This window comes from Anguilla anguilla, chromosome 3 (genome assembly GCF_013347855.1).
Source record: "Anguilla anguilla isolate fAngAng1 chromosome 3, fAngAng1.pri, whole genome shotgun sequence".
Lineage (NCBI taxonomy): Eukaryota > Metazoa > Chordata > Actinopteri > Anguilliformes > Anguillidae > Anguilla > Anguilla anguilla.
The window spans coordinates 70,865,406-70,878,499 of NC_049203.1; the positions used below are offsets into that span (position 1 = coordinate 70,865,406).

Here is a 13,094-nt window from a genome sequence, read left to right on the forward strand (position 1 = left end):
AACCGCATAAACCTGCAGGGGCCAAACCTCATAAACCTGCAGGGGCCAAACCTCATAAACCTGCAGGGGCCAAACCTCATAAACCTGGAGGGGCCAAACCTCATAAACCTGCAGGGGCCAAACCTCATAAACCTGCAGGGGCCAAACCTCATAAACCTGCAGGGGCCAAACCTCATAAACCTGGAGGGGCCAAACCTCATAAACCTGCAGGGGCCAAACCTCATAAACCTGGAGGGGCCAAACCTCATAAACCTGCAGGGGCCAAACCTCATAAACCTGGAGGGGCCAAACCTCATAAACCTGTGGAGGCTTCACTGAGCCCATTAAAGACCGGATGCCCACGATGCACTGCAAATGTTTAGCATCAGCCTGCCCAAAAATGATTATTCCTCAAAATTAATTTTTTTTAAGAAAAGCACTGCTCAACTGTCCAATTTGTTTGACAGCCACCCAAGAACATAATTCTTCCCCAGTGGTGTGAAGGTGAGACGCAGCCCGTTCTGTGGAAGCCTGCCTGTGCTTCTGGTCCCCAGCACAAGCCGTGCGGTGGAGCATTCAACCAGCTGGAGAAGGGAACCAATTAACTATTAATTAGCCTCTTCAAGCAAGGCTGTCTGTCAGCCCTGCTTCTTTCAACTGTGGCACCCAGCAGAAAGAAAACGTGCCAGACCAGTTTCCCATTACAGTCCCCCCCCCACCCAGAGCAACAGGGTGCACAACACCCCCCCCCCCCAGAGAGGGCTAATGCAAATCCTCAAAGTGAAGCAGACATGTGTATATATATATATATATATATATAGAGCCTATGTTACAGCAGTTATACAAATGAGATACCCCTGTCTGAGCTACACATATCAGAGGAGACGCAAGTAATATAGAGAGAGCAGATCAGGACTATGTGTGAGTGTATGTGTGCGTGTGTGTGCAGGTGTGTGCAGGTGTGAGGGTGTGTGTGTGTGTGTGTGTGTGAGAGTGAGTGTGTGCCTGTGTGTGTGCGTGGGTGTGTGCGGGTGTGTGAAGGTGTGTGTGTGCCTGTGTGCGGGTGTGTGTGTGTAAATATTTATGCAGTGATCAGGCCCAAACAAGTCTGACTGGACCTTAGTGACAGAGGGGGCAGTGGGGGTGCAGGGGGGCTAATGCAGTCCTGTCCTCCTGTAATCTGCAGTAGCACAGCCAGGGGCCCTTCTGAAGATTAAAGGCAAACAAACACGCTCTCAACCACTCAGGGGAGAGACCGCTCGCTAACAAAACCCCCCCACTGGGTTTCAAACAGGTTTAGATTTTATCTGAGAACAGAACGCAAACATCTCTGGGTTTTACAAAGTGGTACCAACTGGGCCGTTAACTCTGAGTCGGTGTGACATCAACTGCACTGCATGAAGCCCTTTCCCATAATCACTCCACAGGACCCAGATGAATGGGTCAGAACTGACGCAAGAGGAATATTCTCAGTGACATTATTACACTTACAAAGGAACAGCGATATTGCCATTGACATAAACCTGTCAATGGGGAAAATGGGATCTTATAGCAGCATCACTACAGTGACATCATCACTACAGTGACATCACAAGAGCAGCAAATGAGGAACATCTCGGTGATGGTGACATCACAATAATAACATTAAAACAGTAACAAAAGAGGAGAATCATAAATGAAGAGGAGTATTTACAGAACAATTCCTTGCAGAGTAGTGCACAAAAAAGATCACACTGTTTCTTTTATGGCCATTAAAAACCATGTTACCTCTTCTTCCACCAAATTAACCAATTCAGCCAACTCACACACACTGAACAGAAATGCACATGAACACACACCGCAGTGCCAACGTCTTTCTGGGCTTGGTTTCTGAAATCAAGCAGAAGGTTAACCAGCCCCCAGCCTGGTCTCTCACCACTCAGAACGCAATCAGTGATATCTTCTGTGTAAGCAGTTTCAACAGGTGAACAGGGCTCCTTCTGCATGAGCACACAGCTTTTTTTCTTTTCTGTGTCGAAATCAGCACAGTTGGTTAGAATGTATGGAGTTCCATTCAAAGTCATTAATATGTCACCATAACGGAATGCTATGGGCTTGTTCACTGTACACATAAAGACTACTGACCCCTACACAGGTGCCAGAGCCAGGCAAAGGTCAGAAAAATAACTGAGCCAGTGTTTCTCCCTGTGGACAGACAGACCAGAATGAGCTTTACTGGGTTCAGAAACAGCTGGGCAGCGTTCGTCCAAGGGAGGAATATTAGGAACTACTGGCTCAATCAGTATTTTTTGCTTGTCCACCGAATGTTGCCGATTAAATTGTAGCTTGTTGGCTGGTGATGTCACAATAGAGAAGAAACCTATTCTCTCTGCTGATCTGTGAGCACATAGCCTGTCACTCAGTAACAAAGACCAAGCAGCAGGTAAGGAACTGGTCTTGTAACTGAAAGGTCACCAGTTTGATTCCTAAGTAGGACGATGCTGTTGTGTCCTTGAGCAAGGTACTTAACCTGCATTGTTTCAGTATATATCCAGCTGTATAAATGGATGCAATGTAAATGCTTTGTAAAAGTTGTGTACGTTGCTCTGGATAAGAGCATCTGCTAAATGCCTGTGATATATTGTAATGTAAACCATGCCTTCTGTACGATGGAGCTGGATCTGTGAAGGTTGAATACAGGGTCACAGTTATAGAAGCCGAGTGAGTAATTTAATTTCTGAGTAGCGGTAAAGACGGGGATTTATGAAGTTCACACTTTGCAAAGGCAAGATTAAAAATGAGACAATCAATCAAGATTTCAGAGCTGAATGATTTATTTTTGCTGTGATTATTTGATTATTAGGGCTTTCCCTTCAATATGATGAGTGATGCAATATCACTCTGAACTGGCACACATTTCATACAACAGAAAACAGAAACGTTATTCCAGAAACAACAAGCCATTTCTCTTTTTTGCCAATAATAACTGAACATGCACTGATGTTTTTTTAAGTTTCAAACTGTATATAAAAACCGGTATCGAGCCTATATGGTGTTTCTCCTCAGCGTACACATTACTGCCCCGATTGGTCTACACAATTGCACAACCGAGAAACTGTAACTTCATAAAGGGAAAATCATCTCAGGTAACATCTGCAGTGTATGTTCTGTATACTGTGCAGATAAGAGTCAATATTTCAGCTTGGAGTGTACAATATAAACCACTGCACGCCTCTCTCCAAAACAGCAGGTCTCCGGGGAATTAGAGCCTATAAAAGACATCAGAGTTCTTCTAACCCACTCCCCAAACAGAGACGTTTTTCCAACAGGATTTGGATGCAATCTTCCCAGAGAAAACTGCTATAATTCCCTCTTGGGGGGGGGGGGGGCTCAAAGTTCAACACTAACTTGTCTGAGCAGACAGCCAAGGCTGTCATTAGGCTGATTACAGTCCTCACAGCTGGCTGTGAATTCACACACCAAACTGATGACCCAGCAGCTCTTTAAAACCCTGGTACTTCCCTCAATAAACCAGCCCCTTCACTTCCCAGTAAACAAGTGTGTCATTCTCTGTGTGTCACACAAACACACCACACAAACTGGCACTAAATCTATATACATGCATGCACATGCATGTATACACATGTACAAGTGCGCACACACACACACACACACACACACAACACTATCAATCTGCACCAGAAAATCATTCACAAAGGTGTTTAAACAAAAAACAAGATTAACCAGAGTTTTGTGAAGTTCTGCGCTAAGGCTGCTGTACATTAACATAAAAGGCTTTCTCTGACGGATTTAAATTAATTTCCACGCTGCTGGGAGACAGAATTAAGCTCTTTGTTAGAGAACGCACATCATCAAAGCAAGCTGCAATCAGCCTTTATCAGTGCAACACATGACTCAGTCCCCTTCTGCGACCAGACCAATCAGCCCCTTAACTTCACACCAGATCATTCAGCGGTGCGTGTGGGTGGCACTGAGCGCATGTCTGCACACGTTTGTTAGTGTGTGTGTGTGTGTGTGTGTGTGTTCCTGTGTGTATGTACATGCATTAGTGTGCACACAGACGTACGTGTGTGTGTGTGTGTGTTCCTGTGTGTATGTACATGCATTAGTGTGCACACAGACGTACGTGTGTGTGTGTGAGTGTGTTCCAGTGTGTATGTACATGCATTAGTGTGCACACAGACGTACGTGCGTGTGTGTGAGTGTTCCTGTGTGTATGTACATGCATTAGTGTGCACACAGACGTACATGCGTGTGTGTGTGTGTGTGTGTTCCTGTGTGTATGTACATGCATTAGTGTGCACACAGACGTACGTACGTGTGTGTGTGTGTGTATGTACATGCATTAGTGTGCACACAGACGTACGTACGTGTGTGTGTGTGTATGTACATGCATTAGTGTGCACACAGACGTACGTGTGTGTGTGTGTGTGTGTGTGTGTGTATGTACATGCATTAGTGTGCACACAGACGTACGTGTGTGTGTGTGTGTGTGTGTATGTACATGCATTAGTGTGCACACAGACGTACGTGCGTGTGTGTGTGTGTATGTACATGCATTAGTGTGCGCACAGACGTACGTACGTGTGTGTGAGTGTTCCTGTGTGTATGTACATGCATTAGGGTGCACACAGACGTACGTGTGTGTGAGTGTGTGTGTGTGTTCCTGTGTGTATGTACATGCATTAGTGTGCACACAGACATACGTGTGCGTGTGTGTGTGTGTGTGTTCCTGTGTGTATGTACATGCATTAGTGTGCACACAGACATACGTGTGCGTGTGTGTGTGTGTTCCTGTGTGTATGTACATGCATTAGTGTGCACACAGACGTACGTACGTGTGTGTGAGTGTTCCTGTGTGTATGTACATGCATTAGTGTGCACACAGACGTACATGCGTGTGTGTGTGTATGTACATGCATTAGTGTGCACACAGACGTACGTGTGTGTGAGTGTGTGTGTGTGTTCCTGTGTGTATGTACATGCATTAGTGTGCACACAGACGTACGTGCGTGTGTGTGTGTGTGTTCCTGTGTGTATGTACATGCATTAGTGTGCACACAGACGTACGTGCGTGTGTGTGTGTGTGTGTGTATGTACATGCATTAGTGTGCACACAGACGTACGTGCGTGTGTGTGTGTGTGTATGTACATGCATTAGTGTGCACACAGACGTACGTGCGTGTGTGTGTGTTCCTGTGTGTATGTACATGCATTAGTGTGCACACAGACGTACGTACGTGTGTGTGATTGTTCCTGTGTGTATGTACATGCATTAGTGTGCACACAGACGTACGTGCATGTGTGTGTTCCTGTGTGTATGTACATGCATTAGTGTGCACACAGACGTACGTGTGTGTGAGTGTGTGTGTTCCTGTGTGTATGTACATGCATTAGTGTGCACACAGACGTACGTACGTGTGTGTGAGTGTTCCTGTGTGTATGTACATGCATTAGGGTGCACACAGACGTACGTGTGTGTGAGTGTGTGTGTGTGTTCCTGTGTGTATGTACATGCATTAGTGTGCACACAGACGTACGTGCGTGTGTGTGTGTGTGTGTTCCTGTGTGTATGTACATGCATTAGTGTGCACACAGACGTACGTACGTGTGTGTGAGTGTGTGTGTGTTCCTGTGTGTATGTACATGCATTAGTGTGCACGCAGACATACGTGCGTGTGTGTGTGTGTGTGTGTTCCTGTGTGTATGTACATGCATTAGTGTGCACACAGACGTACGTGCGTGTGTGTGTGTGTTCCTGTGTGTATGTACATGCATTAGTGTGCACACAGACGTACGTGTGTGTGTGTATATATACAGTATATTCATCTGTGTCATCATCAACACCAGCATGACAAAAACCTTGCTAAATTAATTTTAATTATGAAAACAAATAAAACTGGGGAGTATGCTGGGGGGGGGGGGTGCTGGGGGGCAGAGGGGGCACACTCTCTCATACACACACACACACACACACACACACGCACACACACACACACTCACATATGCACGTACACACTCAAACACAGACTCCAGCGCACTAGAGCACAGCCTGCAGTCACATGGGTGTGTCTGTGTCTAGGTGCCTGTGACTCACGTCAAGGTGAAGTGTTCTGGCTCAAACCAGGGCACACACACCTGTGTGACATCACACACGTCTGCATTACTCACTGCTGACAGCCAGCTGTGACTGCTGCCATGCTGTGTCATCACAGATGACTTATAAAACAGAGCTGCAGCCGGCAGGTACATTCATAAACCACTGAGATAAACTTCACGTACAGTGAGAGCAGCAGCTACAACTGCCTAGTCATTAGAAATCCGATCCACCTCATCTCTATGGCAGAGCTGCACCTCCGCGGACCGGATGAACTCCCGCGAGGAGTATACAGTACACAGAATGCAGCGCGTGGCGAGCACAAGAGATCTTTTCCCGCAGACTCGCAGAGACAACAGTGACGTCATGATAATATGTCAGGGACGCCTCCGTTTTCCCCTCTGTTTCTCACTCCCGTGCCAGCGCCACGCCCCCTTCACCTCCTCCCCACCCTACCATGATAAGGACGCGATAGTAATCGGAAGCGCACACACCCAAACAGACGGTTAAGCCGTGGCCAAAGACCCGTTTGACAACTTGTCAAGCAATTAATTTCCCATTCACTGCCCGTGTATCAACTGCTGTCAGAGCACGTAAACATAGTTTTACTGGAGAGTCCTTTTTTCCACTAAAATCTGTAAATCCACGACTTACTGTCGATAGATCCATCCCACTTCACGCCGCCGCTGCTCAATATGTTTACATTTCGGCATGGCCTTTGCATCACCCTCGATCAGATCTGACTTGTGGGGCACATTATTGCGCATTATCCCTGTGCTTACATTGCGTGATTTACTGCCTCGCCACAAGTGAAAGTCTTAAACGTAACTGAGGCGGAAGCTGTGGCTATGTGGCCTCTTTAATGCCCGAGCTTCATTTGTGACCGCAGTATTTCGAATCAAAGGGGAACTGGTCGCTCTAGATCATATCCAATACACAAAGGGGGGCGATCGGTCATTGGAACATCGTGTCAGCCTTCAAGCAAACTTATTTTACTGCGTTATCTATTTACCAGTATCAGTCCCCTCTTCTCTATCGCGTCTGTATCCGCTCGCAAATGCGCTGTAATCGGGCTGAAAATGCTCTACAAACCCCCCAAAAACACCCTGTACAAGGTCAGCAAAACCGTGGAAATTCACCCTAACACTCATCGGATGTTGCTCTCCCACGTAAATGTCGCAACAGGCTGACAGCGATGGGTCATCAAGTACATGCAATTTCACGTAAGCGCTTCCCACGAGGGTGAATGGGTGTGACACACGCTGTCAAAAATACGTCGTTCCAAGTGAGCAAGTGCAAGGTTTCTCTGTTCAGTGTGTCTCTTCAAAGTACTGACCAAAAACTCCAGGCGGCTACAGGTCAACCAAGTCACCATGAGCAACTCGTTTAGCACATTCTGCAAATAAAGTTAGTTTATATCACACAAAAGACACCCGCTGAAAACTGAAAAACACAACAGTAAGCGATGGAAGGAAACAAACGAGCACTACATCAAAAAAGGTCGTGCATTAATTTCCAGATGAAACTTACCAAGTAGCGCGAGGACGAGGAGGAGGGCAGGGAGTCCCATGGCTCTGAGGTCGCCTTTGTGACTCGTGCACAGAAACGGTCCTGTAACGTCTGTGGCCGCGCGCTCTTCTCGGGTCAGACAGACTGCCTCTTGTGTGAGAGAGGAGAGCTCCGTCCAAGCACCTGTCCGGGTTGCGGGCAGACGGAGCGCGACGCACTTCAAAACTGAACAATAAGCCCCTTTACTGAAAAAAGCTCAGTTCAACTACGAAATGCAGGACACGGAATGGGTTGTGGGTCGCTCAACTATTGTTCGTACAGATGTCATACGCTTGGGGATATGTTTCTGACATCAGATCGCCTATGTAGTCATGTCAGATTTCAAAGACATGACAAAGTCACATGGATAATCAACACAATGATACTTACAATTCGCTGAAGGGTATGAAACTCGTATCTCCTTACTAACACCAAGCAGAGCTGTAGTTATCAGTACTTGTTTTTTCTTATCCACGTCGCGTAGCGTCTTAGCGGTACGGGGGACCAAAAAAATCACTGACTTGGATAAAATTTGAGACAGTAATCTTACAATCGACTGTGTTTTGACTGGTAATCCTCGTGCAATGCTACAGTCCCCACTCCTCGCGCGTGGACCGTATTGGACGATTCTTTCTTTCACAGAAGCGCCTTCGCAGCACGCTCTATTGTCACGCGCGAAAAGGCGTCCACAAAGGAGCAGTGACAGGCCGAGCCGTTTTCTCACACGCGCAGCGTCGCTGCCGTCTCCCCCTGGACCTGGGCAGTCTGGTGCCACCGAACCGCGCGGAAATGAAATCACAGTCAGGTTACTCGGGCTGTTCAGTTGAGCTGTACGGAGTCGAATGACCAGGTTGTATTCCACTGATTAAATAAATATGATCATCGCACTGAAAGCAACGATAAAAGCGTCCCTTTCAATAAAACAAAGGTTTTAAAAAACGCACTCGGGCAGTGTCCGTGCGCGACCCCTCGCTCCTCAGACGCAGGTCCGTAACCTTGTAACAATACAATCAAACGGATATGCGGACCGTGCCCTCGGTGCTTTGAACCTGCACGAATGTGGACAAAGCAATAAACGTTACTTTCTTCCCCACCGCGAACCGTGTTCAAGGGTCGGTTTAACAGCGTGTCCCTTTGTGTTCCTTACGGCTATTACAATGTCCGTCGCCTGTTCCCTCTACGCGTAACCAAAGATAAATGATATTGCCTGTACCAGGCGGCAGCGGATACCGATACCTATCCAAAAACCCCTTACCAAGCTATCGGCAGCCAGTCCGTAAGAAGGAACTGTCGCTGTCAATCCACGAACGTGAGTGTAAATATTCCCCCAGGTGTGAAATCCAGTGGGTGTCTTTTCACAGCTCGCCTCGCCAGCGCTGAATTTCGTTTCCTTGTTCTGATAAAGACAAGCTCGCTCCCTGAAATTTCAAAACTGTGCAGCGTGCTCCCTTCCTCCTTCCCAAAGCCACGCCCCTCGGGCGCTCCTGAGTAAATAGGCGTGGTTTACAACCCCATTGGACAGTGTCCGGAAACAATTTGAATTTGTATTCTGAAGGGGCGTCCTCCGTGCTCTGGCACTACGTGTGTTGCTTCACCTGCTTGGGGAAAGTGAAGGGGCTGCAACGGCAATCCAAACAATTAAACGCTCGAGTTTGTTCCACGGACCTTTGAAACTGCGCTAGCCAAAGCAGAGCATTATATGGCTTCTTAAGGTAACGTAACATAATGCCCGGTGCCTTAGACTCGTCTGCAGTGTCGGTGTCCCAGATTATTGATCGTCCTTGATCATTGTGCATCACAATACTTAATTTACACCTGTGCACAGACGAATAAAGTGGAATATTATTTTTTTCATGCTGCGGTAGAAAATGAATTGCAGCAAGTGGGAGAGCAGCGATTGGCGAGTACGGGCGAAGCTATATTTATAAACCGAGTGCGCTGAGAGAATCACTCCATTAAATTGTGCCGTGATTCGACCTAATTGTGGGTAACTGTCCAATCCCTTGTTTAAACCAGGGAAGTGCTCGTTTTCATTCGTAATAATCGAAAGGCCTACAGAAGAAATTAATTTGTTTAACGAAACAAAACCTTAGAAATGAAATAGAAATGTTTCTGCTGGTAAAACTAAAGGTCGAGTCGGCAAAAACCCATTGAACTTCCTACTGGCTGGGAGCACGGCTTTTGTTTTCTTTTGTCAGTTACGTCGAGGAAGCAATCCAAAATACCATGCTCAAGGGCATGTCCGCAGCGCGTCACCTGCTGGCCACACCATGTACTGCCAAATAAGCAGCGCGCACTCTCTGTCCTTAACACATGAACAACAAGACCAGGTTAAAACAGTCTCTGATTAAAACCTAGCTGGACCTAACACACATGACTCGGCCGACCAATGGTGTAACTTCATCACTCAGTCAGTCAGTTAGTCACTCAGACATTCGCGTGTGTAGAGCTGGCCCCGCTGTTGCGGTCCAGCCAAAAAATAAACATAAGGCACATCCACTCTACGTTTTTTTTTTTGGTTTATTTGATATACTTGCACCGGTCGATATATTCGGTAAATAAATAAATAAATCGCTGAATCGGAGAGAAAATTAGTTGTGTTCCTCCTTCATTTGCATATTTTTGTGTTGCATGTGCAAACTTTCTATGAAATTAATCACCAGCTCCCGCTCTCTGCTCCACGAGCTGCTCCAGGGCGGGAAAAGAGGCGTCACTGCTTGAAGTTGCAGTCTCGAGCAAACAGACCAGAATAGAAGCCACCTCTTTTCTCTCTCCACTTCTGTCTTAATATATCTCTGCATATTCTTCTCTGTTTTCTTCAAGTTTTCTCTCCCAATCCTCTCTGACAATGCCACTTTACCAAAGTAGGATACAATGTGAAATACTTGTGGGAAACATTTACACAAGTATGATATGTGTGATATGCTTGAAAAGTGCTATATAAATAAATAAATAAATAAATCATACAACAACGAATGCATACAGGCCTACTGATCCAAGTCTTTCACTGCCCCTCATTCTCCTGTGTTCAGTTCTGAGCTCAAGTAGGCCGATTCCGCAGGTTGAGCTCCCTGCTGGTGTAATTAGCAGGTGGGATGCGTACACAGATTGCCATGTCACAGAGCTGCAGTAACGAGCTGCCTCAGCCCCTGTCCAGCCGTCTGTTTAAAAGCTCCATTAGCGAACACTGAAGCTGCTAAACGAAGCATTCAGGGGCGATGGTGTAGTATAATGGGTAAGGACCTGGTCTTGTAACCTGAAGGTAGCAAGTTCGGTTCTCAGGTGGGACACTGCAATTGTACCCTTGAGCAAGGTACTTAACCTGCATTGCTTCAGTACATCTCCAGCTGTATAAATGGATGGAATGTAAATGCTGTGTAAAAAGTTGTGTAAGTCGCTCTGGATAAGAGCGTCTGCTAAATGCCTGTAATCTAATGTAATGCATTCAGGCCTGCAGGTCCAAACTTGAGGGTAAAATCTCACGCAGGATTGCAACACCCTTTTTCACTCTGTCTGAGACACGATCAGCGTCTGGCGATCCATTCACACCTCTCCTTTGTGTGTTTAACATCAGCAGTGGCACAGGTGGCTGACAGGCTTGACTGCTGGAACCTATCTGGCCAGCAGGTAAGGGGACAGGTCTGAATATGCTGAATGCTTTCTTACGTAAGTCTCAGATCCAGCTAGCCCGCAGCTCTATAACAATAAGTACAAGTTGTCCTGCCAAGGTGATCAAATGTTCCGATTTGTTCTATGCAGGTATTACGCAGAGGAGGAGAAGAAAAAAGAAAAGAGGAAGAAGAAAAAGAAGGAAAGAAGACATGAATGTGTGACAGGACACAAACATATTTTGCAGTTTAGCTGCATTTCTCCAGTCTAATGGAACAGGGTGTTTTTGCCCTAACAGGCTCCAGAGCTCTCAGTATAACTGTGTGGCTGCAGAGTAGCCCTGGGTTAGGGTGTGTGACTGCAGAGTCAGCCTGGGTTAGGGTGTGTGGCTGCAGAGTAAGCCTGGGTTAGGGTGTGTGGCTGCAGAGTAAGCCTGGGTTAGGGTGTGTAGCTGCAGAGTAAGCCTGGGTTAGGGTGTGTGACTGCAGAGTCAGCCTGGGTTAGGGTGTGTGGCTGCAGAGTAAGCCTGGGTTAGGGTGTGTAGCTGCAGTGTAAGCCTGGGTTAGGGTGTGTGGCTGCAGAGTAACGCTGGGTTAGGGTGTGTGGCTGCAGAGTAACGCTGGGTTAGGGTGTGTGGCTGCAGAGTAACGCTGGGTTAGGGTGTGTGGCTGCAGAGTAACCCTGGGTTACGGTTAGGGTACCCCGAACAGCACAGCCCCAAGGAACGGCACACCCACCACGTCTGAAAACATTCGAAATTAACCCTCACATTCACCTGGAAACACCCTCTCGTGGGCAAATGCAGCTCACATTAAGACGAAACGTAAAAAAGAAAAGGTGTTTGATATCTTATTGTCTGACAAACGCTCAGTTTTAACTTTGCTGCTCTGTGATTGGCCCAAAGACTGTATTAGTGACACAGTGGCTGGTCGTTGCTCCGTGATTGGCCAGAGGACTGTAATATACGTGTGACACAGTGGCCGGATGCTGTTCTCTGATTGGCCAGAGGACCGCATTAAATGCGTTTGTCTCCTGTTGTTTCCAGACATGCATTGATTTAGTTTTTATTCCCACACATTACATGCTGTGTGTGTTTAAAAATGCAGAATATTGTCATCGCTGCGGCAGAGACTGAGGGAACGCTCCAAGGTGCTGCAGCGTTACCTGGGTATCAATTCTCAGAACGGCACTTCAGTTTCAAGATTTTTACCTCTCCGTGCTAAATTTAAACGTGACACTGAAACAGAATGCGGATGAGAATCCCGACTCCGAAAACGTGATGTCATTAGAGAGATATTCTCCCTGAGGCGCTCACGAGCCAGTATCCAATCTCTGGGGAACGACGGCCATTAGCCCGAATGCCATCGATACCGCGGGAATGAAATCTCACCAAGAGCACTCATATCTTTATTTTATTTTATTTTACCTTTAAACGAATAGGTCAACAGAAGCCTCAATTCACCTGCTTAGCAAGGTTATCCAGGTTGATTTACACATTTTGCTCTTCAGTATATTAGCCATGTACATCGCTCACACTAAGGTTCTGTATATTAGCCATGCACGTTGCTCATGCTAAGGTTCAGTATATTAGCCATGCACGTTGCTCATGCTAAGGTTCAGTATATTAGCCATGCACGTTGCTCATGCTAAGGTTCAGTATATTAGCCATGCACGTTGCTCATGCTAAGGTTCGGTATATTAGCCATGCAGGTCGCTCATGCTAAGGTTCAGCATATTAGCCATGCATGTCGCAGTAGCTAACTGTAACCACAGGCTGTCCAGGTTCTGTTTTTTGTGCCAGGTGTAGGCTAAGTTTCGGCTGGCCAGTGTTCAGTTTACTGCTGAGTTAATTCCACACTGT

The 13,094-nt window shown here is 46.7% G+C and overlaps 1 protein-coding gene and 1 long non-coding RNA gene across 3 annotated transcripts in view; one reads left to right on the forward strand and one right to left on the reverse strand.

The window, feature by feature from the left end:
• LOC118222145 (immunoglobulin superfamily member 3-like) overlaps positions 1 to 9,205 on the reverse strand; it is a 59,796-nt gene extending 50,591 nt beyond the window's left edge. The window contains exons 1-2 of one of the 2 annotated variants that reach the window (XM_035407486.1): positions 8,880 to 9,205; positions 7,607 to 7,768 (exon numbers count right to left, since the gene is read on the reverse strand). In XM_035407486.1, coding sequence (XP_035263377.1) covers positions 7,607 to 7,646 — 40 coding nt within the window. In that variant the 5' untranslated portion in view covers positions 7,647 to 7,768; positions 8,880 to 9,205. Of the gene's footprint in view, positions 1 to 7,606; positions 7,769 to 8,014 lie in introns of both variants that reach the window. The other variant, XM_035407485.1, reaches the window with a different exon arrangement.
• LOC118222146 lies at positions 9,205 to 12,334 on the forward strand. Its single transcript, XR_004764238.1, has 3 exons — positions 9,205 to 9,336; positions 11,199 to 11,251; positions 11,384 to 12,334. It is a non-coding gene; the product is annotated as an uncharacterized LOC118222146 (long non-coding RNA).
• Positions 12,335 to 13,094: the final 760 nt, after the last annotated feature.